The 27530-nt window shown below is 51.3% G+C and overlaps 1 protein-coding gene across 6 annotated transcripts in view; it reads right to left on the bottom strand.

Moving 5' to 3' along the window:
• Positions 1–6520: 6520 nt before the first annotated feature.
• The window catches only part of DENND2B (DENN domain containing 2B), a 171073-nt gene continuing 150063 nt past the window's right edge, over positions 6521–27530 (bottom strand). For all 6 annotated transcript variants that reach the window (XM_070383892.1, XM_070383893.1, XM_070383891.1 and 3 more), the window contains 14 exons: positions 26853–26949; positions 26165–26209; positions 25002–25186; positions 23819–23928; positions 23558–23627; positions 20486–20563; positions 19823–19963; positions 16155–16303; positions 12293–12470; positions 11986–12027; positions 10334–10445; positions 8753–8992; positions 7844–7930; positions 6521–7297 (listed from right to left, as the gene is read on the bottom strand). In XM_070383892.1, the coding sequence (XP_070239993.1) occupies positions 7263–7297; positions 7844–7930; positions 8753–8992; positions 10334–10445; positions 11986–12027; positions 12293–12470; positions 16155–16303; positions 19823–19963; positions 20486–20563; positions 23558–23627; positions 23819–23928; positions 25002–25186; positions 26165–26209; positions 26853–26949 (1569 nt within the window). In that variant the 3' untranslated portion in view covers positions 6521–7262. The remainder of the gene's footprint in view (positions 7298–7843; positions 7931–8752; positions 8993–10333; positions 10446–11985; positions 12028–12292; positions 12471–16154; positions 16304–19822; positions 19964–20485; positions 20564–23557; positions 23628–23818; positions 23929–25001; positions 25187–26164; positions 26210–26852; positions 26950–27530) is intronic.

Genomic DNA, 27530 nt, shown 5'->3' on the forward strand with positions numbered 1-27530 from the left:
AGTACTTTGGCCACCTGATGTGAAGAACCAATTGGAAAAGACCTTGATGCTGGGAAAGACTGAAAGCAGAAGGGGATGACAGAGGATGAGATGGTTGGATGGCATCACCATCTCGATGGATATGAGTTTGAGTAGGCTCCGCGAGTTGGTGATGTGTCCAACTCCAGGGAAGCTTGGCATGCTGCATTTCATGGGGTCACAGACTCCGACATGACTGAGCACTCTCACACCTAGAACGAGCACTTAGCTTGTTGCATAGCACCAAAGGCAAACCGTATGTTTTGATTTTAAAGGGAAAGTTGCCAAAACAGATTCAAAATATAGCCAATGCATAGGAAAAGTTCCTGGACAAGCCTGCCAAACTTGCATTAGCCTGTCCCATAGGCACAGGCCCATACTACCACTACCTCCAGTGGCCACAAGGTGCACGTTGATGAAGTGCACAGGGAGCAGAGCTTTCTAATCAGATATCCCCCGAACTCGGTGGTCCTCAACCTTTTGCCCTTTAAAATAATTGTGGGAAATGTTACATTAAGAGCCAAATACACCATAATTTACAAAAGTCCTCGTCAAAACCTTAGGATTTAAATTGTCAATTCAGGTAAACATTGCTACTAGCCCAGTAGCAGCCAGCCCGTGGGATGAAAACCAACCAAAGGCGTGCACCACGGGGGGGTGGGGAATACCGCGGTTCTGGCAACTGCAGCCAGGCAGAGTTTGGCGCTCTAGCCGCGGAGATCCGAGCCGCTTCCGCAGTGTGGGAGGTTCTGGTTCCGGCGTCACTTTGACCTCCCACGCCGTGGCCGGAAGTACGTCCAGAGTCGGTTCCACCATTTCCGGTAGTGGGCGGGGCCGGCCTGTGGCGCCGGGCTAGGCGGGAGGTTTAATTCGACCCAGCACGACGTGAGGCGTGGGCTTAAACCTGAGTTCTCCAACACCCTCGCTGCACTCCGGTTCCGCTTTGGCCGTGCAAAATGGGAAGTGGGCTTTCTGTGCGCCTTCAAGATGAGAATTCCAGATTTTTTAGAATTTGCCATTAAAAGATGAGTATTCGAGGTTTATTCGGCTAAAAAAAAATGGTTGTATGCACACAGGAAAGTTCTGGAGGAAGAATATAGAGATTGCCCCATGAGTTCTGGGAGCTTCAAGTGTATGTTTCATTCTGGTTCTGTTTTGCAGCCCAGTTTTTGTTTGATTTCCACTTAAAGTTGGCTTTAAAAAAATACACTATTTCCCTAATCTATAAATCAGTCATTTGGGGAACAAGGTGAATTACAAGGCTATTTGCAAAATAAAGGATGTTATTTTTAACAAAATTTAAACTTGAGTTGTGATGTAATTAGTTTTCTTGGCGTCCTAATTCCACAAACCAGTGTGAACTACAGTTACTTTCCAAGGGCATTCCAAATACTGCCTTTAAAAAGAAGCCCAGCCTTCTCATTTCAACACTGTTCACCAAAGCATGTATGGTAATTTTTACTGAAAAAAGCATTTAGAAAGATGTAATAGTGTAACCTGCTCTGCTCTCAAAGTTACCTGATTACAGGAGAAAACCCAGGGGGCCTTTCTTAACTCCAGAATGGAGGTGGGCTTCAACTTCTGGTAGAAGGTGAACTTCTACCAGATGGTAGAGGAGGCAGCATTGCCCTGTCCCTGAGCAATCTCCCAGAAAGGCACTAAGGACACTTGTTTTCAGTAGTGGTGATACCATCCTCTACAGGGGCATTTTGTAAATGTATGGGAGCATTTGTGGTCACAATCATGGAAAGGAAGCAATCAGAGATGCTTGATGTCATACAATTATAGGTCCAGTTCAGCTCAGTGATCAGTTGTGTCCGACTCTTTGTGACCCTATGAATTGCAGCACGCCAGGCCTCCCTGTCCATCGCCAACTCCCGGAGTTCACCCAAACTTACGTCCATCGAGTCAGTGATGCCATCCAGCCATCTCATCCTCTGTCGTCCCCTTCTCCTCCTGCCCCCAATCCCTCCCAGCATCAGAGTCTTTTCCAATGAGTCAGCTCTTTGCATGAGGTGGCCAAAGTATTGGAGTTTCAGCTTCAGCATCAGTCCTTCCAAAGAACACCCAGGACTGATCTCCTTTAGAATGGACTCATTGGGTCTCCTTGCAGTCCAAGGGACTCTCAAGAGTCTTCTCCAACACCACAGTTCAAAAGCATCAATTCTTCGGTGCTCAGCCTTCTTCACAGTCCAACTCTCACATCCATACATGACCAGTGGAAAAACAACAGCCTTGACTAGATGGACCTTTGTTGGCAAAGTAATGTCTCTGCTTTTGAATATGCCATCTAGATTGGTCATAACTTTCCTTCCAAGGAGTAAGCGTCTTTTCATTTCATGGCTGCAGTCACCATCTGCAGTGATTTTGGAGCCCCCCCAAAATAAAGTCTAACACTGTTTCCACTGTTTCCCCATCTATTTGCCATGAAGTGATGGGACCAGATGCCATGATCTTCATTTTCTGAATGTTGAGCTTTAAGCCAGCTCTTTCACTTTCATCAAGAGGCTTTTTATTTCCTCTTCACTTTCTGCCATAAGGGTGGTGTCATCTGCATATCTGAGGTTATTGATACTGCTCCTGGCAATCTTGATTCCAGCTTGTGCTTCTTCCAGCCCAGCATTTCTCATGATGTACTCTGCATATAAGTTAAATAAGCAGGGTGACAATATACAGCCTTGACGTCCTCCTTTTCCTATTTGGAATCAGTCTGTTGTTCCATGTCCAGTTCTAACTGTTGCTTCCTGACCTGCATATAGGTTTCTCAAGAGGCAGGTCAGGTAGTCTGGTATTCCCATCTCTTTCAGAATTTCCCACAGTTTATTGTGATCCACACAGTCAAGGGTTTGGCGTAGTCAATAAAGCAGAAATAGATGTTTTTCTGGAACTCTCTTGCTTTTTCAATGATCCAGCAGATGTTGGCAATTTGATCTCTGATTCCTCTGCCTTTTCCAAAACCAGCTTGAACATCTGGAAGTTCACAGTTCACATATTGCTGAAGCCTGGCTTGGAGAATTTTTGAGCATTACTTTACTATCATGTGAGATGAGTGCAATTGTGCGGTAGTTTGAGCATTCTTTGGCATTGCCTTTCTTTGGGATTGGAATGAAAACTGACCTTTTCCAGTCCTGTGGCCACTGCTGAGTTTTCCAAATTTGCTGGCATGTTGAGTGCAGCACTTTCACAGCATCATCTTCCAGGATTTGAAATAGCTCAACTGGAATTCCATCACCCCCACTAGCTTTGTTTGTAGTGATGCTTCCTAAGGCCCACTTGACTTCACATTCCAGGATGTCTGGCTCTAGGTGAGTGATCACACCATCATGATTATCTTGGTCATGAAGATCTTTTTTGTACTGTTCTTCTATGTATTCTTGCCACCTCTTCTTAGTATCTTCTGCTTCTGTTAGGTCCATGCCATTTCTGTCCTTTATCAAGCCCATCTTTGCATGAAATGTTCCCTTGGTATTCAATGTATAGGTTGATTCAAAACACAAAATCTAGTTTAGAACCCACCTAATTTCATTTCACACAATCAAAAAGATGTTTGTTTTTGTTTTTTGTAGTTTTCATATGCTTAGCAGTTTTTTGGGATTCCAACTATTGTTTAAATCCAGGACACTCACAGTGTGTTCGGTTTAGAATAATGCCCAAAACTGTTCATTTCAGCAAACTCTTACCAGTAGTTAACACCTACTTACTAGTATCTGAGTTGCTAATTCAACACTTTTTGCATGGGTAGCTGTTGCTTTCACAGCAATTCTATGTACAGGTGTAAGTATCTGACTTCATTATACCTTCTAATATGGTTGTCCCCAAGCATTTGCATATGTAAATACATGTTATTTTATGACAAAATAATTTTCCTTTTATTTCTCCCCTTTTATGTTACAGTTAAGACTATATCACAGTTAATATGTTTAGGTAGGTTATATTATCTATGGATTCATTTCAGGATAGTAATGGGGGGAGTTACAGTATTTGCTATAGAAAAGGAGTATTGATCTGTTAGGATTGAGAACCATCAGTTTAGAGGTCCAGAGATCATGTGAAAACAGAATTTGGGAAGAAACCCAAAACACTTTTTGTCACCCCCAGACCAGGACCCCCAGACACACCTTCCTCTACCTTTCAGATGAGACCTCTGTGCCTTGCCGGTTGCAGTCACTGTATAGGCCCTTGCAACCCATTCCAAGCCATTGTGTGCCAGTATCAGTTTTCCAGATTGGGATGAGAGCTGTGGCCACAGGAGGAGGTGGCAGGGGGGGACCCCTAAGGTTAAAATAACACTGTATTTTAAAGCTACATAAAAGATACAGGTTTTAAGAAATAATCATTTATACCTATGTATCTTTGGGCAAACAGTGGAAACAGTGTCAGACTTTATTTTTCTGGGCTCCAAAATCACTGCAGATGGTGACTGCAGCCATGAAATGAAAAGACGCTTACTCCTTGGAAGGAAAGTTATGACCAACCTAGATGGCATATTCAAAAGCAGAGACATTACTTTGCCAACAAAGGTCCGTCTAGTCAAGGCTATGGCTTTTCCAGTGGTCATGTATGGATGTGAGAGTTGGACTGTGAAGAAAGCTGAGCACCGAAGAATTGATGCTTTTGAACTGTGGTGTTGGAGAAGACTCTTGAGAGTCCCTTGGACTGCAAGGAGATCCAACCAGTCCATTCTAAAGGGGGTCAGTCCTGGGTGTTCTTTGGAAGGACTGATGCCAAAGCTGAAACTCCAGTACTTTGGCCACCTCGTGCGAAGAGTTGAGTCATTGGAAAAGACTCTGATGCTGGGAGGGATTGGGGGCAGGAGGAGAAGGGGATGACAGAGGATGAGGTGGCTGGATGACATCACCAACTTGATGGACGTGAGTTTGAGTGAACTTCGGGAGTTGGTGATGGACAGGGAGGCCTGGCGTGCTGCAATTCATGGGGTCGCAAAGAGTCGGACGCGACTGAGCGACTGAACTGAACTGAATCTTGTGATCTAATCGCATATCTGGGGATTCTTTGGAGACATATTTAAAAAGAGAGGGAGAGGAAAGGGGGAAGAAATAGGACCTTTGGAAACTATTATTTTATTAAGGACTCCACTTCTGTGATTCATGAAACCAAGTTAAAGTGACAAGTTCTGGAGGTAACAACACCCTACTCTGGACTTTCTGGTTATAGCTGCTATCTTTTCTTTTTACCTCACCTGTAAAACCGGCCTCATGAGGCCTAGTTAGTGTGCCCTCCTATTCTTGGAAGATGCCAAAGCCAACTATGTAAGAGGCTTTTTCAGAGACTTCCTAAAAGATAAAACCTCCGCTTTATAAGGCAGACAGCAACGCCCAACCACACACAGACTGGGACCTGTGCAGGAGTCACTGGAGATGGGGAGGAGGAGGAAAGGGGACTGCAGAAGATATGGTCTCCTGTTTTAACAAGTAGGATAGAGTAGAAGGACAGGAAAACTATGATTCAAATCCTGCCAGACCCGAAGCCAATACCAAGGAAGAAAGTTCCAGCTTATTGCCCCATCCTGGAAATTTTCAAGGTCTTGTCTCTGTGAAGGCCTTGGATGGATAGAAACCCTAAGCCACCCATATTCCCCACCTTACTTCCCTCCTTGCTTTTCCAAAGAATATAGCAAAGTTTTCTGCGTGCACACCTCTAAGGGTTCCAATGGAAAAAAACTTCACAGCGTGACATTGAAGAGCCATAAACAATGGGCCCAAGCTATAAGCAAGCCCTGGGTTGTCTTTAGCTGGGCTTGACTCTACCGATGTTAGGGTACCCAGTGATGTCATAAGGGCTTCATACTGAATAGGAAAATTGTAAGATTAACCTAATAGGGAAGCCAAGAGGCAATAGGCATTCTTTCCATCAGTGGAAACACACAGAATCTGAACACTTGGCTATTGGAGAGGGAAGCTAAGCTAGAACAGTAATTAGGCATCTTCTAAGACCAGTCATCACCACTCAATGGACATGAGTTTGAGGAAGCTCCGGGAGTTGGTGAAGGATGGGGAAGCCTGGCGTGCTGCAGTCCACGGGGCTTCAAAGAGTCGAACACGACTGAGTGACTGAACTGAACTGAACTGAAGACCAGTCATACGGGGCTTCCCAGGTGGCGCTAGTGGTGAAGTCACCAGTGGTCTACCAGTGCAGGAGACGCAAGAGAGGAGCTTGATCCCTGGGTCAGGAAGATCCCCTGGAGGAGGAAATGGCAACCCGCTCTAGTATTCTTGCCTGGAAAATGCCATGAACAGAGGAGCCTGGAGGACCACAGTCCATGAGGCCGCAAAGAGTCGGACACAAGTGAGTGACCATGCACACACAAGACCAGCCGCACAGCTCAGGCCAGAGAACTCAATTTCAGGGGAGGTCAGTGACCCACAGGAAAGCTAAACTCTTAATCGAGTACTCAGTTCCCTGCATGGAGGTGTTTCATCCTGCCTCAGCCCATTCCCCTGGAGAGAGAACTCTAGATAATGAAGCCAAGAAACAATGGGGCTCTGGGCCCAAACAACTATACACTGTTTATTGAGAACACCCGTAGATGGTGGGAAGGAGGGATGCCCTGTACCGCATCATGGCCACCACTGACTGGGAGCTGGGCCTGGAGGACACTAGCAGAGCTGGAGGGTGGGCTTCCCATGCCTCACTGACCATCACAAAGGTGGGAGAAAGAAGAGAAGGCCAGGCCCGAGAGCCTGGTACCATGCTGCAAATGGGGACTGATTGGCCTTTGCCTTTCAAAACAGACGCTTAGGGGAGGGGGACTACTAGAAAAAAATAGAAACTCTAAGATTTTTTTTAAAAAGTCTCATACATGACAAGACAGCATGTGCTCTCCAGGGCCCGAGACTGGCAGCAGGGGCCGCAGGCAGGCAGGCAGGCAGGCCAGGAGCCTCCAGGGGAAGATCAGTGGTTCGGCTGAGACAGTCAGCTGCACATAATTGGCCAGTCACCAGCACCCAGCAAAACTTCATCCATGCTCAGGCAGGGCAGGAAAGCACCCAGCCCCTTGGGAATATACAAATATTTACCAGATTCTCTTTGCTTGTTACAAAAACATAAGAAAGCTTACAGCAGATTATTTACAAACAGTATCCTGGGATGTCGTGAAGGCAGAGGTGGGCTGGCTTGGAGGGTGGGGTCTGTGGAGGCAGAGCGGCCACAGCAGCCCAAAGGGTCCAAGGCTGGGTCCCCTCCCCAGGCTCTGCAAGGCACTGGACTCTGTCTGGGGAAAGGGCTTAATTCTTCTTGTGGAGGAACTTCATTTTGTTGCCTGTGGGCCAGAGAGGGTGAGAGTGAGAATGTTTCAGTATCACCGCTTCCAATAGGCCTAACTCTCAGTGAGAGAGAAGGATTCGAGAGACTGGATTGCAGCTAGACCCTGATAGTGAAAACACTCTAGAGCTCTAATTAGGCTCTGGTATTAATCATGAACAGCCTTGGGCAAGCCATTTAACTTCTTTGGTCTCAATTTTCCTTTAAAGTGAGACAAGCTTTGATTCTATGGTTCAGCTGGCTGAGCTCTTTGAAGGGAGGGGAGCTTTTTCAGAGAAGGACACTCTGCTACTTCTTAGTAGACCTCCCCTTATAGCCATGAGGAACACTCACTGGTTCTAACGACTCTCATGTTCACTCAGGAAGAAGTACACCCCAAAAGACCCGATTGAAGTGAATATCTGTCAGATTTCCTGTTCTGCCTACAGCCCTAATATAAATTCCCATTGTCGCTGGTTTATTTAGAGTAGTTTGGGGTACAGATCCGCCAACCACCCCACCCCCTCCTTGCTGAACTTGTCTCATCAGTGACAAGGCTGCTTACCCAAACCACGGAGAAACTTGTTCATTCCACTCTGCTCAGTGTCTGGGAGTTCCTCTAAATATTGTTCCACTCGCTGCTCAAAGAGGCCTGCAGAAGAGGAAGAACAGGGAAGAGAACAGTCCTTGGAGGAAGGGAAGGGAAGGGAAGGCTCCTGTTGAGAGGACCAAAGGGAACAGATCCCAAAAAGGGGGGAACCACAGACCTGGGATTGTAACTTATAGGAGCATCCTGTCAGAATCCAGACCGGCTCATCAAAACTATTAGTAATGACACCTCACTGGTGTTCACTGCTGATGGCCTGAGCTGCATTGTGGTGAGGATGCAACGTGGTATCAGAGCTGCCCCTAAGTGGGCATCTTCTCCAGCTCCTTTCAGACACTCTATCATGTTGTTTGAAAAGGTTACACTAAAGGGACAGTACCGGTGGACAGAAGACGCAACAGTCCTGAGGTTAGAAAGGTCTTGATGAGAAGAAAAAGCTCTACAGTGAGCAGAGCTGATGAAATAACAGAGATAACCTTTGTGCTTTGAGTGCAGACTGCCACCAACTTAAGACAGAGAACTGGCTCAGTTCTCTTCAACCCTGGATTCTCAGGACTCCCTAAATGGCACAATCTTGCCTTTTTCTCTAAATAAGGACCTATGAAGAGGGGCAAAGTGGAAATAAGCCCCACTCTTTTGCCACAGGGCTCCAGCCTGTGCCCAGCCTAGTGAAGGCACTTTCTGGGGCAGAGGATAAAGTGCCCTTGGCAGTCCCTCTTAGAAGAAAAGGGATATTAGGAGGCCTGCCCTGGCTGATACTGATGGAGGCTCACTGTGCCTGGCTACTCAGCCTGCTGGTAGCAGAAAAGCCGGAGGAGGAGACCTGATACCCCTCAGAACCCCCAACCCAGGCTCTTCTGGCCTTACCCTTTGCCCGACACTTTCTCAGCTCCCTGTCTTGGATGAAGCCAGCAAACATCTGAGACTCCATAAAAACTTCAAGAAAACGGCGGATGCTTTTGGAGGCCACAGACTTGCGGAAGGCCTCCCGCTGAAAGGCCCTCTCCCCCTTCTCACTCTGTGTCAGGAAGAGGGAGTAATGCCCAACAGTCTCCACAAAGAACCGGATAAACACCTCCGACACCAGCCCATTGAGGGTATTACATTCTGGAAAAGAAAAGAAAACCTTTGAGGTTCAGGTCTAGAGCCTGCAACCGTAGCCTCCAGGGGATCTTGTCTCCATCTCCTCAACTAAACTGTAGCCAAAATCACTTATCTGTTCTTGGAACTTTAGCTCTTGTGCTCCCAGGCTTGTAACTAGCTCATGAGCCAGGAGGTTGGAAACTGTGCTCTGAACATGGAAGCTGGCAGATACTTGCTGAATGAGTGAGAACGGAAATCAGAGACCAGAGCCCCACTCACCCCTACACCCCTTGCCCTCTGGTGGTTTCCCTGGCTTCACAGGAAGAGGAAGTTCCCTCCACCTCCTGCAGTGGCTCAAGGCAAGGCCTGAGACAGAGGAATAACTAGCATCCTAACAGCAAGAAGAGTCTTTGTGGTTGCCAGCTGTCTTTGGGTTTTTCTTCCCAAACTTCCTGAGGAAGAGAAAAATTAGAGGCAAGAGGGGAGCTTTGTAGCCTGGGCCACCCCTAGAAGCAGCTCTGATGTTATCTAAGTTTCTGAACTCCTTCTGATAAAATACTATACTATTCCTCTCCCCTCAGACCCAATCAAGCCATAACTCCCTGAACCACACTGGGAGCTGTTGTTCAGTTGCTAAGTTGTATCTGACTCTTTGCAACCCCATGAACTGTAGCACACCAGGCTTCCCTGTTTTTCACTATCTCCCAGAGTTTGCTCAAACTTATGTCCATCAATTTGGTGATACCATCCAACCATCTCATTCTCTGTCACCCCCTTCTCCTCCTGCCCTCAATCTTTCCCAGCATCAGGGTCTTTTCCAATGACTCAGCTCTTCTCATTGGGTGGCCAAAGTACTGAAGCTTCAGCGTCAGCATCAGCCTTTCCAATGAGTATTCAGGGTTGATTTCCCTTAGGATTGACTGGTTGGATCTCCTTGCTGTCCAAGGGACTCTCAAGAGTCTTCTCCAACACAACAGTTTGAAAGCATCAATTGTTTGGTGCTCAGCCTTCTTTACGGTCTAACTCTCATACATCCCCACACGACTGCTGGAAGAACCATAGCTTGGACTATATGGACTTTTGTCAGCAAAGGAGTAGGGCCAGAAAATTCGAGGCTAAAGTGAGACCCAGGTCCTATATCTGAGTTTCATCAGCCAGGTGGGTCTGGTGCACAGAAGCAGGGTCCAGGCCCGATGAGGCCCAGGCCCAGAGTAGAGCAAGTCTAGGACCAGCTCATGAACCAGGAGGTTGGAAATTGTGCTCTCAACATGGAAGCTAGCAGATACTTGCTGGATAAATGAAAATGGAAATCCAAGACCAGAGCACCACTCCCCCCAACCACTGCGTGGGGCAGGCCTCACTCACCATCATCGGAGTCGCTGTCTGAGTCCTGGGAGATCAGTTCGTTCTTCCTCTCCAGAGCCTGCTCCAGAGCCGCCTGTAACTTCCTAGGTAACAACGTGTCCTCATCATCCATCTGCGGGAGAAGGGGACCACACGGTGAGCACTTCCTTTGTGCCCGTGCTGTCTGAAGAGCTTGAATATATAAGCTCGATTATATAATATAATCTCATTTCATCCTCCCAATAACCCTGATAATTTTACCAACCTCATTTTTTTAAAGATTTTTTTTTTTATGTGGACCATTTGTAAAGTCTTCATTGAATCTGCTACAATACTGTGTGCGAGCTCAGTTGCTTTAGTCTTTTATTTTTAAATTTTATTTATTATTGGCTGTGCTGGGTCTTTGGGGCTGTGGAGGGCTCTGTCTCGTTGAGGGTAGGGGCCACTCTCTACTTGCGGCGCGTGGGCTTGTGTGGTGGCGCTTCTCTGGCTGCAGAGCACCGGCTCTAGGGCACTTGAGCTTCCACAGTTGTGGCACATAGGCCCAAGAGCTGCATCTCTCACACGCTAGAGCAAGGGCTCAGTAGTTGTGGCAGACAGGCATAGCTGCCTCAAAGCATGTGGGATCTTCCCGACCCAGAGATCAAACCCATGTCCCCTGCATTAGCAGGCAGATTCTTAACCACTGGACGATGAGGGAAGCCCTCACTTCAGTCTTGTCCGACTCTATGTGACCTTATGGACTACAGCCCACCAGGCTGCTCTGTCCATGGGATTCCCCAGGCAAGAATACTGATCGCCGTGCCCTCCTCCAGGGGATCTTTCTGACCCAGGACTGAACCTGCATCTCTTACGTCTCCCGCACTGGCAGGTGGGTTCTTTACCACAAGCACCACCTGGAAAGTCATGTTACAATATCGCTTCTATTTTATGTTTGGCTTCTTGGCCACAAGGCAGGTGAGATCTTAGCTTCACCACCAGGCATCCACCCACACCCCCTGCCTTGGAAGGTGAGGTCTTAACACTGGAGCAAGAGGAAAAGTCCCTATCAACTTCATTTTAAGAAGAGAAACTAAGGCATAGAGAGAGGTTAAGAAACTTGCCCAGGGTCACAAAGATAAAAAGTGTGGAGCAGGTGGCATTCACTGCTCAGGACCAGTAGGGGTTCCCACCCCAGCACCACAATGAAGTCTCCCCAGTTCCTCCATCTCTGGCACCAGGTGGGAAGCACGGTTGGCGGGGGGGGGGGGACGGGGAAATCCCACGTCTCAGGCGCAAGGTTAGGCTGCCGTGCCTGTCTCTATATTCTGATTCAGTGTCCATATCTTGATGCTTGGTACCCAGGAGATAGAGCTCTGTCAGTGGTGCGTGTAACAGACTACATTCCCAAAGTCTACGGCATTAAGATTATGTTCCTTTATGTGCCCAGCAGAATTTCTACCACTCACAGAGACTCTTTGAAGTTGACAACAATCACAAACCTTTACATTCCTCCACATTCTTTGCATCATGGATAGTCCTCCAGCCACTTTTCAACTGTCTGCTCTGTGAACGTGGAACCCAGAGCTCAGCAGTCAGCTACGAGGGTGGAGTATGTGTGTGCAACAGTGCTAGGTGCTCTGTATCAAACAAGCGCCCACCCTGGGGCAGGCCATGCAATGTCCCACTCTTACCTGTCGGATGAATCGGTCAGACCCCAGATTCACCATCAGTGCCTGGGAAAAAGAGTCATGAAGGGCAGTGATTCAGGATATGAATCCCTGCAATGCCCTGCGCAGATATCCTGGATTCCCAGGGTCAGATAACAGGAAGAACTCCAGCCAGGGAGAGGCCTCCCAGGGAGCAAGGAGAAGAGCTGGAGACAAAAACAAGAAGATCCCAGCAGCCTCCCCCAATCCCTTCCCCTTCTGCCCTTCTCTCCTGGGGGCTTCTGTTCCTTCTGTCCCATCCTCCCCCCAGCTGGTTCCCCAAATGGCCCACCTCTTCCACAGGCAGCTCCTTCAGTTTGGGGAGGGAGCTGGAGAGCAGGCCAACCAGGAAAGGGGTGGGACAGCAGACGATGTCGATCATGGAGGCCGGGAGGACAGGAATGAAGGTGTGCTGCCAGGAGAAGGGGTAGAGCAAAGCCACCACCGCATGGGAGCAGCTGGACAGGGTACTGGTAGACAGACAGACAGACAAACACTGAGCCCAGGCCCAGCACCTTCAGGGAAGGGGAGTTAGTGCCTGCTGGGCTAGGCTCATGACCTCCTTTCATGTTAATCCCAGGGCAACAAAGACGCTAAGGAGGTTCAGCCTGGGTCTGACCTTGCAGACTGATGAAGCCCCCACATCCCCCCTGCTCAGGGCCACAGGGCCAGCAGTGGTGCCCTCCTTGGTGGCTATACCTAGAACAGCCGTGAAGGTACACAGCAACACCTGAACACACACATACACACCTCCCACAAGGGCCACCCAAATGCACAGGTTGGCCTGACCTAGTTGGGGAGGATCAGCTCAGGCCAGGGAATACAAAGGTAAGCTGAGCAAGAGTGATCACAAATTCATAGTGTGTGAGAGCTGGAAGGTCCTACAGAGGTCATCTTACCAAGTCCACATTTTACAGCTGGGCTCACTGATAACCCAGGGTCAGTCCGGTCAGAAGTGGCAGACGTGGGACATGGCCAGTTTTCCTGTCTCCCAGTTCAGTCACGTCTACCGTTCCCTACTCCCCTAACTGGAGAAAGCGGGCTGACTGAGTGAGGCTGGCGCCATTCTCATCCACTTCTGTCTTTCCTCTCAGGCTCCAAGAAAAGGCCAGACTTCTCAGTGGGTCAGCCTTCTCTTGGCCTAGAGGGGACTCCAGCACCATATCACAGGGCTGGCTGTCCAAGCAGAACGACCAATGGGAGGCCAGAAGGAGAATCTCCCCAGGGCTAGCCAGAAGGCATAGAAGTGAGTGCTGAGGGCTAGTATGGGTCACCAGTCACCACAGGAGACATACCTGGCCTGAACCATCTACCTGTCAGGAGAGGAGTCAAGGACACGCCCCTCAGGGCCATATCACAAATGAGACAGTGGCCCAGAGTCATCCTCAAGCCTGCCTTTCCCACCCTGTCTCTCTGCATCTATTGGTCCCACCTACCAGCTATGAAGGCCCTGGGCTCTACCTGATTGGCTCCAACAGGGACTGTCATCCTTTCATGACTAATGACCACCAGTCAGAGAACATGGTTCCAGTCCATGACAGAAACAAACCCTCTTTTCTAGAAGGACCTCTGGATGTTTACAAGTTTTTTGGCAACCCCAGGGACAACTAAAATACTGCTGGGTCCTGAGGCAGAGACACAGGTATTCTGGCCCTGAGAGCCCTTTCCCTGGGGACAGCACTCCCCAAACCCCAAGGGAGCCACCTGAAAAAGATCTTAAAAAGGGCCATCTCAGAGTCAAAGGAAACACTGATCTCCACAACGCCTTCCAATGGGGCCCGGGGCTTGGCAGTCAGGCTTGTACAACCCTTAGGGTTGATCACTGCAAGCTTGTGTGTGTGCGTGTGTGCACGCACACACGCACACACACACACCCTCCCACTGGCACAGACATCAGAACTAGGCCAGAGGGACCAAGAACTTGTGGACAACCTAAAATGTGAGCAACGGAACAAGAGCTGGCTGGACTCCAGCCCTGTGCGGCCTCACCGGGCTGCCTACTCTGCCCTCTCCAGTCAGAGGCAGCCCCTGAGCAGGGAGGGCATCTTTTCTAGGCCCAGGATTGGCAGGACTTGAACACCAAGCCAGGCCAGAATAGGACCCTGGGGTATTTTCCTCCAGGAACGGTCCAGGAATGTGTTCAGAGGCAGCTGCAGCCACAGGAAACAATCACTGTATTCACAGCCCTGCTGGAGCCAGGCTGGGGGTGGGGTGGGGGGGTCGCAAAGAGGAGGCTCTGTCCTTGGTGAAGGAGTGAAACCTTCAGGGAAAGAATCCTCGGGCCCGCTCTGCTAGGGGCATCAAGGTCTGACCAGGCCAGAGCCTCACAGATGGGCAGCCAGGGCTTTGCTGGCAGACAGTGAGCACGGATGGCAGAGAGGCAGAGATGGGGCCCCAGGGAGCTTCCATAGCTGGCTAGTTCCAGCAGCTGGCTCAGTCCCCTCACAAGGCCTAACGGACATACATATAACTGTGGTATACTGAAACACAGAGCTGTGGCGGGAAGCGGGGTTCAGGGTGGGGGGAAGCAGTCTTCATTTCTAAACCTGGCTCTCTCTGAAAAAGCCAGAAGCTCTGGTTTTTCTTCTTCCTCACTTCTGGGCTGAGGGTGGGCCCAAGTTCCTGCCCCAACACCCTGTGAGAGCATTCGGGAGTCCATTTCTCCTACTTCCTAAATGACCTCCTCACACACACAAAACAAAGTTTTTTGGGGGAAAAACCAGGAGGAAGAGTTTTCTGCCCCTCATATCAGCACCTAGCGTATGTTATGGCACATAGCAGATAGCTTAATAAATGCTCTAAAAAACTAAATTAATCCACCACTCTAAAGAAACTACTGCCCCTCTGTAATGACTAAAAAACACACAATATGTTGCTGAGATCTCATCCTCTCCCTGCCTGTCCCACCCACTATATATACTCTTTGCTATGGTCTGAATGTTTGTGTCCCCTCAAACACCCAGTGATATCTGAGGTTCTTAGGTCATGAGAGTGGAGCCCTCATGAATGGGATCAGTGCTCTTACAAAAAAGACCCCTCAGAGATCCCTCGCCCCCTGCCTTCTGCCATGTGAGGACATAATATGAAGCCAGCGGCTATGACTGAGGGAGAGAGCCCTGACCACAGTGTGGCCACGCCGGCACCTGGCTCCTGGACTTTCAGCCTCAAGAAACGTGAGAAGTAAATTTCCATAGTTTATAAGCGACCTAGCCTGTGGTATTTTGTTTACAGCAGCCCAAATGGACTGAGATGATCTTTAAAGAAAAAAAAAAAAACCCACCTTGGCTGCCCAGAAGGACTCAGCTTCTACCAGAACACCTCATGTCCAGTGACATTTCCTCCATCCCCTCCCTGACCACAACCAGATCTTGGCATCTGGAATTCCTCTCCCTCCAAAACCATAAATGCCAACACATGTGATTTATTCAGCTCTTTTCTGATTCTTCTTCAACCAGCTCCCCTGCCTCAGTGGCAGCTCCGGTCCCTCGACTTCTTTTGCCCTTTCCTAGTCTGGCCAGCCTCCCTACAAGCACCGTCCTCCCCAGCACCCTCAAGGCCCTCACTTCATCCTTCTCAGCAAATCGCCATGTGCCCGCCTGGGTCACTCCATTCAACTGCCTTTTCCAGGTGACACTCGCTGGACAGCTCAGTACCCCTCATACTATCCCTAGTCAGTGCCCTCACCCCTTCTCATGATGGCTCTCCCCAGAGCTCATCACTCTCTTAAAAAGCAGCACCCCACAGAGATGGCCTTGCGTCCCCCTCCAGGGGAAATGTGGCTGTCTGCTAGGAGTCTCCTTCCTTTCTTACCTCTCTCTATATAAATAGGTTTGCACCTATACAATCTTGGCTGCTACAAAAGAAGCAGCGTCTGTCTTTTTCCCTCCAGCCAAGTCCTCCATCAGGCCCTCATCTCTGCCACCCTGTGTGCGCACAAGCCCTGCTCCCTCAGTCATCCTCTCTGACCATGTTTGCTAACCTGTGCTCTCCATTTGATCCTTCTCTCACCACACACGCAGTCGCACTCCCCCACCACACACACACACTCTCCACATACTAACGCAGTGGCTGGCATATACTAGGACCCATACACACGCTGCATTAATTAGCGGATATGTCTTCCCCACTTCTTCACCTCACCTGCTGGGCCCTACCTGAGCTTATCTGCCACAAAAATGACCCGACGCTCCAACAGCAGCGAGGCGAAGATTCGGATGAGCTGACGCACGCTGAGGCAGGTAAAAAGGCACTCGAAGTCCACGTGCTCCAGCCGGGAGTCCGTGGGCCGGCGCAGCTCTAACACCTGCAGGAGAGCAGCGGGGGAAGGGGGTCCAGGCAGATCAGGTGGGTGCCACTCCCAGGTCCCGCACAAAGCGACCTGAAGTTCGCTTCCCTCCCCAGTCTCTCTCCCGAGGCTTCCACTCTACAGCCGGCTATGCAATAAGACCCAGTCTCCTCCTCCACAGTCCTCAGACCCCAGCCTGTGGGCAGGAGGGCTCACTGCAAACAAGGCAGAGGCTCCAGAAGGGGGTGGCCAGGCTCTGGGGGAGGGAGGGGGACAGCTGACCGCTCTTTCAAACCAGGAGAGTGAGGGAGTCTCCCTGCACGGTCCTCCCTGACCTTTTGCCCATCTCAGCCCCCACACGGACGGACCCCCACAACGGATCACGGCCCCCCAGGCGGCTCTGCTCACCCCTCACCCATCTCCAGAAGGACAATGTTAGTGTCCCTGTTGCCATGCCCCCTCCCTTTCCTGCAAGGAACTGTTTCCTTCCAGAGGCTCTGTCCTGGCCTCTTTCAGCGTGTCTCATCCCTGTGACAGGAACAAGGAAAACACTGGGAAATGGCTGGCTATTCCACAGCTTGGCCAGAAGAGGCCTTTCTTGATCAGGACCAGACCTAGCCATCTTCCCTCCAGTGGGGTGGTAAGACCACTCCCAAGGTCGGCGATGTGGCACAGACAGCACATCCCTGGAGGCAGGCATGAGGCTGGAGGGTGGCAATGACCCTGGCAATGCGAGCAGGGGGAGCTGATGGCGCTCGGGCCAGGCCAAAACGGCTCTCACCAGGGCTGCCTGGTCCTCCCCTGGTTCCTCAGCGAGGTGGGCAGCATGGACACGTAGGCCTCCAGAGAACCAGGAGGGAAAACGAACTCCCTCTCTCAGCCCTGTGGAGTCAGAGCTCTCCCCCAAGGGCTTTAACATCATCCCATTTGTTCCTCCTAACTCTGAGCTCAGTGGTCATCCCTCTGGCCCTGGGGAAACAGTACAAGGGGCACAGATTGCCCCAAGGATGTGTCTCTTTTCAGAGGTCTGTTTCCACGCTGTCTCTCCCACCCGATGCTCACGTCCCAGAGGTTCGGCATTAGCAGGATACAGGGGACACCAGAAATGTCAGTGACATAGGCTGAAGGAATCCCACACCGCCATCACTCTGGGGTCAGAGGCCTCGGCACACCTCCTACTCCTACCCCTGCCCCGGAAGTCACAGCGAGGCTCCCCTAAGCCTCCCTCCTGAGAGCCTGCATGCAGTTGGCGCTCCATGCCTGGTACTTGAGAGTCTGGACTCTCCAGGGAGTGAGCGTTCACACAGGCAGCTTGGAGGACCTGGGCTTCCTTTCATTCACTCGCCCCTCAAGGAGATCATAATCTGCTGGGGCTAAAGGAGCCTGAACGATCAGCCCATGAGCTTGGTGTTAGGCCAGGGGAAAGGTGTAACTTACATCTATACAGGAGCCGAGAGGGCTGGGAAGAAGGGTACCCATCCCATCTGGGGTGGGGCGGGGGCAGTGGCTCAGAGCACAGGATGCTTAACTTGGTTGCCCAAGGAGATAAGAAGGCAAAAGGAAGCAGAGTTTATGGATGTGAGAGGAGGCTGGTGAGTGGGCCGGGCCCTGTCCTGAAGGACTGACTCCCAGGTACTGCTGTTGGATCCTCAGGGCAGGGTCAGAGGTCCTGCCCCTAGGCCACATGCATGAAGCAGAAAGTCCATCCAAGACAGGGTGGGAGAAAAGATGCCACAAGAAAGGCCTTGACTAGTACTCGCCACTCCCAGCAAACCCAGTGCTTCTCTAGTCAGACCCTCTCCGCTGCCTGCAACAATGAGTACATTTATTTCTCCCTCTCCTCAAACCCAGCACCCACCTCTCACTCTCAGAGGACAACCTTCTTTCCCATTTGGAGAAAACTGAAGCCATCAGATGAGAATCCAGGATCTATAAGCCATGGCCCTTCCCTGCCATCACACCAGAGAGGACCCCCTCTCCTGTCTCCCCACGGAGCCCACTGCCCACCCCCAGTCTCACTGTCCCCTCCCTCTGCTGCTGTCTTAACCTCTCTCTCCCTTTCTGGGCCATTCCCACCAGTACCCAGACGACCACCTTCAACAAACTGGTTCCACGTTACCGTTCAACCACTGCCCATTCCTTCCCACAGCCAAGCCTCTGGAAAGCTATCTCTGCAGGCCATGTCCCCTTCTCAACCCCATCCACTTCTCAACTCTGTCCACTCAGGCTTCTCGGCCCCCTGACCACCCGAGTTTCTGGAATTCTGTCTTGTCAAGGCAGCCCACCACACCTGGTCCTGACCTCACCTCATCTCTCCTTCCTTCCTGAGAGGCCCCTTCCTTGGCTCCTGTTGCTGCTCCTCTACTGCCGGAGGCCCTCAGGACTTTCTCCTCCTCCCCATCCACACTCTTTGCTAATGTGCACAAAATCAACTCTTCCTCCTCACAGACCTGCTCCTCCCTCAGGTGCTCCACTGACTACCCTGCTGCTCAAGCCAGAAAGCTGGGAATCAGCCTTAAGGTTTCCCTAACATTATTCCCCATTTCCAGCTACTGCAAAGTGCTATTGATCCTGGTTCTAAAGTACATCTCAAATCCATCTTCCTCCATCTTTCCGTCCACACCTTAATCCAAGCTCCACTCATCTCTTGCCTATACGACTGCAACAATACCCAAGCCGGTCTCCCTGTTTTCACACCAGTCCACTATCAACATAGCAGCCAGACTGGGCTTTTAAAATCATTATCTCAGATGCTAGAATCCAGCTTGAGATACACTCCAAAACCCTGAATTTGGCCTACAGCACACTGTGACCGGGCCCTGCGGTCTCTCCACCCTGCTCACTCCCTTTCTCAACCATCTTGGCCTTCTCCAGTTCCTTGACAAGCATACACACTTTCCCACCCTTTGCCTTCGGATGCTGTCCCTCTACCTGGCATAATCCTTTCCCACACACATCCTTCTCTTTCAGTCTCCCTCGCCTCACTTCATCCACTTGACTCCACTCACCCTGGGTCCCTAAGAAAAGGTCATCTTCCTCAGAGGAGGCCTCCCCTGGCCCTTAGTCTGAAGGAGACGCCCTGTCACACACTCTCCCTCCTGTGCCGTCACTTGGCACCTGACACTCTGGGGAGTTATCTGTTTCTATGGGCAAGTATTTATTTAACACTGGTCTCTTCCACTTGACTGTGAACTCCACAAATGCTCAGCTGTGTCCCTCTTTAACTGTACAACTCTGCCCCGAGGTCCGCAGGAATCTGACCGTGAAACAGCACATATTCCATAAACATCTGATCAATGAAGAAGAGACGGCCTGCAGTTTAGTCCGAACAGGTCAGGGAAGGCCCTGGGAGCTTCAGAGAGGTGAGCGACAATCACAGTTCTGTCACTCATTTCTCAGTACCTGTCGGTTAGGTGTACAAACGCACTGAGCTAGGAAGGGGCCGTGTTCCGCACTCTGGAGACTGAGCCGTGGGCTCGCAGGTCCCACCCCAGCCTCAGTCCGTGACCCGAGAGAGGAGGCAGCAGAAATCCCTACCTCATTGCCAGCCCCTGGCAGGAAGGTCTTCACTTTGATGGTCTTCCCTGGGGCAGGGAAGGGTGATTCCATGAGACTTCTCATGAAGGGATAGACCAGAGCAGCAGAGATCCCACGCCGGCGCTCCACCTCATCGAGGACCTGTGCCCACCGGCAGCAGCCCAAAGAGGAAGGCGGTCAGGGCCCTGCCCTTCCCCTACCTCCTGGGTAGAGAAGAGGGCACTCTGGCATCTGACTGGTCTGGGCCAAAAGCTGGGAGCCAAGAGCTTCACACCCCACCCTTCCCAAGTCCCTGGCCACTGTGAGGGCTGTGTTCCCTAACTATTTCTTGCTTTAGACCCCAAGAGTGAATAGCTGGGCAAAGGAAACACCTCTTGAGAGTGGAGTTCCTGGGCACTTGGCTTCCCCAGGGTCTCTGTCCCCAAGGACTCAGCTTGCCCACGGCCCAGGGTGGGATGTGACATGAGCAGACGCTGCCGTGTAGGAGCTGGTGGACAGGGAGGGAGTCAGACAGCCTGGCTGCACTTGCCCTTGCATTCTCGCCTTCTCTCACCCTCTCTCTCACACACACATGTGGTTTTCTCATCTAAACCGCCTGTAGATACTCCTGTGGGAGCTTTCAGATGGGGGAAGGGGGCAGGAAGTAAGCCAGAGCCCTCTTACCTTGGAAAACAAGCCGAAGCAGCCAAGGCGGCTGATGACACAGTACACCTCTGGCAACCGAGGCCCTTTCCCGCTTGGCTGAGCGGGGACAAGGAAAGAGACAGACACAGAGAACACGTGGTTACTACACCTGGCTCCTTTTCCTTAGGATCTGAGGACTAAGCACCTTTCTTCTAGTGAAAACCTCTCTTCTAGTGAAAGAAGACTCCAGGCCTCTTCTGAACACCTACTCAACCAGGCCCTCAAAGGAAAAGCGGCCACTCTTTGGGGGTCAGCTTCAGCCTCTTCTGGCCTTCCAGCCCAAGGTGCCAGGCTCCTGCCAAGTGCTACACAGGCTCTGCCCTTCCTCCCAGAGGACCCTGGTGGGGGCTGGCAAAGACGAAGTGGTGTGGCAGAGGCTGTAGGGTGATCTGTGGATTTACATCCCCAAGTCCCCGGGAGCCTGCTGGAAAGGACAGGGGCTTGTGTACATTCTTAGGAATGAGCCCGGCGGTCTTCTGCCCCCACCGGAGACATTCTGCAACACATTCCTTTTCTCAGTTGCACTTCTCTCCCTTTCTGGATCGTCCCCATTCTAGAAAAGCAAACTGACACTATATAAGGTAAGTAAACTACTATTTATTGAATGTTTACCGTTTCTGAGTCCTGGGCTTGGAACTTTCCAAAAACTTGTTAGCTAGGCATTATTATTCCCATTTTATGGATGAGGAAACTGGGTTCAAAATTAGTAAGCCATCACCCAAGGTCAGATATTTAGAAGTCATGGAACCAGGAGTCTGTTTCTGCCTGTGTGTGTGTAACCTCTTTGCTGTGGTACCTCTGAAGTAAGTTGCCTTCTGACAGAAAGGAGAGAAAAGAAACATGAAGATACGGGAGAGAGGCCTGTACAGAGTAGAGGAGAACAGAGTCGTAGGGGGATCTGAAAGGTAGGTAGCTCGAGGAGAGGTGGGCCAAGAGCTCCCCAGGCCTGGAGCCCCCAGTGCAGGCTGGAGGGAGTCCACAGGAGCCGGCTTCTCCAGCCAGTGGCTGGCAGGGCTCTGTGGCTGTTTCTGGCTTGGAGGCCTGGAGGGCCTGGCCAGGCCGGGTGGGGAGGGAGCAGAGCAGCAGGTGCTGGCCCCTCATGCAGGCCGCTAAGCAAATGCAGATGGGGCTATTTCAGTCTCCAAACCTGCTGGCCACACGTCACAGATCTAAAGAGAAGGCAGAATCTGTTTTTGTCCATATTAGGCCTGAAACTCACTCCTCTCTTTTTCCCTCTCCCCCGCCTCCCCTAAAACCCCAAGTGATTAAATCAAGTATGTGGGATTTGGGTTAGAATCGTTGTGTCCAATCTGTAGGAATGCCGAGCGAGTGCCAGCCCCCTTGGCAGGGGCCCAGCCCAGGCCCTCTCTGAGCACGCCAGGACAAACACGCTCTTCCCTGGGGGCGGCAGGCCCACTGCAAAGGAGCAGCTCTACTCCATCTCTGCCCCTGCTAAAGCAGCCTTCGCAACGGGCCCCTCCAGTTCCAGGTGAACCTGCCTGGCTCCCCGCCTGGCCTCTACTGCTCCACATTCCCTTGGCCCCACTCACAGGCATTCTATAGCCAAGTATTCCTCTCCCTGGACTACCCTGTGGGGTCATCTGGGAGTTCCAGACTTGGGGTTTTAGAGCTTGGAGTCAACCTGGCTCTAGCGCACACTGGCTGTATGACCCTGGGCAAGCATTCCACATCTGAGTCTCAGTTTCCTAATCTACAGAACAGATATAACAATGCCTCATGGACTACTATGAGGAATAAAGAAAATGACATGCCTGGAACATAAAATGGATCCCAAGTAATAGTTCATTCCCCTTGTCCAGCCTTCTACATTGAAAATCCCACCTCCTCTACTAAAGCACCTAGCCCACCCTAGCACTCTCAGTGGCTCAGTCATGTCCGACTATTTGCAACCCCATGGACTATAGCCTACCAGGCTTCTCTGTCCATGGAATTCTCCAGGCAGGATACTGAAGTGGGTTGCCATTTCCTTCTCCAGGGGATCTTCCCGACTCAGGGATCAAACCCGGTCTTCCTGCATTGCAGGCAGATTCTTTACTGTCTGAGCCACCAGGGAAGTCCTAAAGCACCTGAAGTTCCTTGAATATAGGATCCAGGTCTAACTCATTTTTATGCACCTTCAGCATGTTGCCTAACCCTCAGTAGGTGTGTGGTACATGTTTTTGAATGAACGAATGAATGTGCCTGAATCCTTCATTTGGGGTCCCTGCTATACACCACCTTTGCCTAAGATCCCCATCGTCTGCCCCTTCTCCCACTAAGGCCCAGGAACCTTGAAACACTGTCAACAGCCCAAGCCAACAACATCCCTAGTGAGCCCCAGGGGAGCGTGTGACAGGACTTTCTTTACCCCAATCTATTTCCCAGGACTAATGGGAAGAGGGATGGGGTAGTGCTTCTCTACAACATGTCTTATGTTTTTAAAACCCTTCCTTTCCCCTTGAGCTCAAGGCATCTCTCCCAGAATCCCACAGAAAGTTACCGCTCTGTCCCTGTTCAGCCTCCAGTCCTACCAGATCAAGTGCAGGACACACATCAGGCTGGCCAGGGGTCGGGGTGAGGAATATTGTCCTCCATCCCAGTCTGATGCACACACACACACTGATGTGATCCTGCAACCCAGGATCAACGATCTGAGCTCAAAAGCCCAAAGAAAATGAACGAAAAGAAAAAGTATAGAAGAGCTAAAAACATGACATCCCAGTAGAAAGTGATCTAATCTCTTCCCTTATTATAGATTATCTCAGATCCTGGGGCCCAATCAGAGTGGCCACTTTAAGTCCTGCCATCCCAGGAGCGCTGTGTATGTGTGTGTGTGTGTGTGTGTGACAGTGGCCTCAGGGAACATACAAGGCAGCAGAACACAAGAGTTTCTACAAGCTCAAGTTAAAGAAGAGCACACACATACAAACTCTGTGGCCCAGCCTTCTACATTGAAAATCCTACCTCCTCTACTAAAGCACCTAGCCCACCCTAGCACTCTGGACTAGGACCATTCGGTCCTAGTCCCTGAGGACCGAATGGCCTACTTACCAGTAAGCGCCTGCAGTAGCCAAAGCGTCTGCTGCCATCTTCCCCAGTCAACATGAAGGAGAACGTCTCGCTGGAACAGGAAGAAGTCTGGCATCAGGGAAGTACACAGGACCAGGAAACAGCCCCCAAGAAGAAGGGCTGCCATCCCAGGGAGGGGGTGAAGGACCAGGCTGCTACAGGAGAAGAGGCTGGGACTAGAGTGGGCCCAGCCAGCCGCCCACTATGACAGGGTGGAGGAGATTCTGCCAGACTGGGCCTCACCTGCTGTACTCTGACACAGGGAGCCAGTCCTTGGCATCAGGGAAGCAAAACTGGGGAATGGCCTTGAGCCTCTCCTCTGCCTCCCGCATCTGCTTGGTGGGTCGGTCCAGCTGCAAGGAAGAGGGATATGGGGAGAAACAGATCAGAGAAGACATGAAAGCTGGGGGTCGTGGGGGTAGCTGAGAAATATACCCCCCATCCCCAGCCTCGTGAGTCCTAGGTGGCGTTCTACCAACTGGCATGCTTCTCAGCAGCCTTGACCCCACTCACAATTCTCACAGAGAGGTCTGGGTGTGGGATGAGTCATCATTCATTCATTCATTCAATATATGCCAAAGCAGCACTTTATATGTGGGGCCTGGCACTGTGCCATTGCTGGACTACCAAGAAAGAGACCACAAAGCAGATGGTGTCCCTGTCCTATGCGCGTGCTGGCCAACAGAGTGAAGTAATCAACAACACAGTCTCCGAGGGGCCACAGAGGAAATAAACAGGGTGATACAACAGAGAGAACTGGGCGGAGGGGGCTACTTTAGAGTATCTAGAAAGATCTGGAGGAGGTACTGTTTGAGCAGAGAATGAGAAAGAGCCAGTAGCCAAATGAAGAGCTGGAAAAAAGAAGATTCTGGGCAATGACAGAGACAAAGGGCTTGAGTGTTACAGGAAGTGAAAGGAGGCCAGGCAACTGGGCTGGCTGGGGATAAGCAGGGAAGGAGTGGTAAGAGCTCAGGGAGGTGGGGGAAAGGGGAGAGAATGCTGATGGGTACAGGGTTTCTTTGGGGAGTAATGAAAATGTTCTAAAATTGGTCAGATAACTGTGAATATATGAAAAGTTATTGAATGGTATGCTTTAAACAGGTGGATTAAATAGTATCTCTTTAATTTAATAGATTAAATTGTATCTCAATAAAGTGGTTCAAAAAGAGAAGAAAGATAGAAGTAGTAGCTGGGGGCCCTTCCTCAGGACCCTCGAAGTCCTGTACACAACGTGGATCTGATTTTAGCCACACTGGGGGCTGCTCTCTCCGCCTTCATCCTCTGAATACTCACTGGCCCAAACCCACCACTTCTCCTGGCTCCAGGGAGCCACACTCAGGGCTGGGGCAGTGAGGTGGGTCGCTATGGCAGGAACAGGATGGGCCAGGCGGAAAGGCAGAGGCCAGGAAGGAGGGAGGGGTCGCACCTTGGGGAACTGGTAGGAGACCTCGGGGAGGTAGGTGTTCCGGGAGGGCTTCTTCTTGAGGGACACGACCACGAAGTACTCAAACAGCTCCCGCTCCTGCCACTCCAGCAGCTCTAGCTCCAGGGTCCGGTAGCTGGGCGCGCGCTTCAGCATGGACTGGATGTGGACCAGGCGCTGTGTGTGGGCTGGGGGCGGGCCACACATCAGGACAAGACCCCGCGTCAGCTCCCGCCCCACCTCACACTCAGGGCTCCATCCCAGTGGGTCACCTCTAAGTGCAGGAGCCTAGCCTGATAGCCTGACCCCCCGAGCTCTGGGCGAGACTTGGCAGGAGCAAGGTGTCTGTCTGTCTGATCTGACACAGGGAGCTACTGGTCTGGGCCTCCCGGAGCCTCTGGAGGCTGGGCTGGGACCAATAAGACTGCCTGAGTCAGGCAAACCCAGGGAGGCGTCATGGCACCTACACACCCCTGGGCCAAAAGGGCGAGAAGATACAAACATCCACGAAGCCTTCATCCTGGGGGCCCTAGCAACCTTGGACTTGGACCCTTCCCCCTGTCCCCAGGCCCAAAGTCCACCTGCCCACATGCCTGGGGATGAGAGGAGGGAAGGAGGGAGCTCCCAATATCGATACTTTAATCATCTAGGAAGGTCTAAACAGGGGTTCTCGGTAGAGAAAGAAGAGAGATTTGTCCAAGGCCCCTGGAATGTGAAGGTCCCAGAAACCTTCCAGGGAGGTGGCAGCTCTCCTCTTTAGGGACGGGGAAGATGAGTGGCCTTACAGCCTCCCAAGCACCAGGTTCCTCAGACTTCAGCACATTTCTCACAACCAGAAGAGGAACCTTGAACACATCTCTGACCCTCCAGACCCACAACACTTACCAGGCAAACCTAGATGGACAATGAATGGCTTAAGAAAGTAGGGCAGGGTCACCAGCCTTAAATTTGGAAAAGGGGAGATGTCTGAATTTAAGCTCACAGGGCTGAGCTCCATGATAGAAGGAATGGACTCCCCTAGAGCTCCTTGCTCTGTTGGCCTCGTATCCTGCCTGCTGATACCCTTCCCAACTGGGCCACTTTGGGACACTGGGACAGCAAAGGCTGATAGATACCCTTCCACCAGGGCTGGGAAGGGTCCCTGCTCTCTAGGAGCCACGTCTCACCTTTGAACCTGTCATCAGAGTCGCTCTCGCTCTCGCTATTTTCATCTGGAAAAGTCAGAGCAGAGTGCAGGCTGGCTGAGCTGCTGCCCCATGGTAAATGTCTTCTGTGCACCCCCCCACCGACCCCCTCCCCACTCCCCCTCTTCACCTCGGGCCCAGCTCATGAGGGATGGACCTCATCTGGGCTCCAAAGGGCCCCCGGCCAGGAACTGCGTGGCCCAGGGCCAGTGTCCCTCAGAGCTCAACCTGCAGGTGTTAATCTATACACAAACTCCTATCCATCCAGTCCTGATCTGGGGGAAGCTGAGGGCCGAAGCTGGAGGCTGAGCCAGCAGAGAGGCCTGTGGGCCTGGAACACAAGGGTCCTGCCTCCAGGAGGCCAAGATTCAAAATGGGAAACAGACCACAGTGCTCAGTAAGTCTGGCCTTTCCTTTGGCCGGACACAGATTCCCACTCCCACCTCCCCCCTATTCAGGCCTCACAGCCCAGAGTCTCAACTAACCGTTCCCAGGGCTTTCTTCTCTTTTTGGCCCTCCCCTCCTGTGTGGCCACTTTTTGGCAGGGCTCTACCCTCCTAGAAGGCAAGTTGGCCCATGGAAGGGTAAACTGAGGCTAGTCCTTGCATCTTGCCACTTCTAATGCCCAAGGGCCCCAGGAACATGAGCCAGCTCGGGTGTCCAGGCCTACCTCTCAGTGATGATGTCTCAATGCTGGACATAGACAGCTTTTTTAACCTCTTCTTTCCCCTCTTGGCATTGTAGATGGAGTTAATTCTTTGGACAAGCTGGGTGAGAAAAGCAGGGAGGGTGAGGTAACCCTAACGCCATCTGCCCCTGCTCCTAAGAAGGCTGCTGATTTACAGAGGCCATCTGTTCCCCTGCTGGTAGAAGCCTCCCACCCTTCCCCGCGTGGGGCCCAGTGCTGTCTCTCTGCTGCACTGGTCCCAAGGGCAAGCCGTAGCTCTCTACCTATTTGTCCACTTAGTGGTCTCCTGCCCCCAAGACAAGGGTCTTCACTTAGCTCCCCAGAGGAAGGAACTGTGATCAAACCAGACAGGATGGGAGCTCCTGGGTCTCAGGAGTCAGTGAACCAGCTGAGACAAAGAGCTGCTCAGAGGCAATAACAGGAACAAGGACTGAGCCTTTCCCCTCCGGGCTACCACCTGGGGGCCTGGCAGGAAGGAGCTAAATTCCCAATATACCCGAGCATTGTTTGCAGGCTAAAAATACCACTGGGCTAAATCCTGCTGCTCTGAGCTGGGGATCTGGGCCTGGCTGGTGTGGGTGTGCAAATTACTGCTGAAAACTCTCAACTCAGAGAGGTACAGAAAGAAGACCCACCTTTGAGTTCTAGCCTCTCACAGCC

This window comes from Bos mutus, chromosome 15, assembly GCF_027580195.1.
Source record: "Bos mutus isolate GX-2022 chromosome 15, NWIPB_WYAK_1.1, whole genome shotgun sequence".
Classification (NCBI taxonomy): Eukaryota; Metazoa; Chordata; class Mammalia; order Artiodactyla; family Bovidae; genus Bos; species Bos mutus.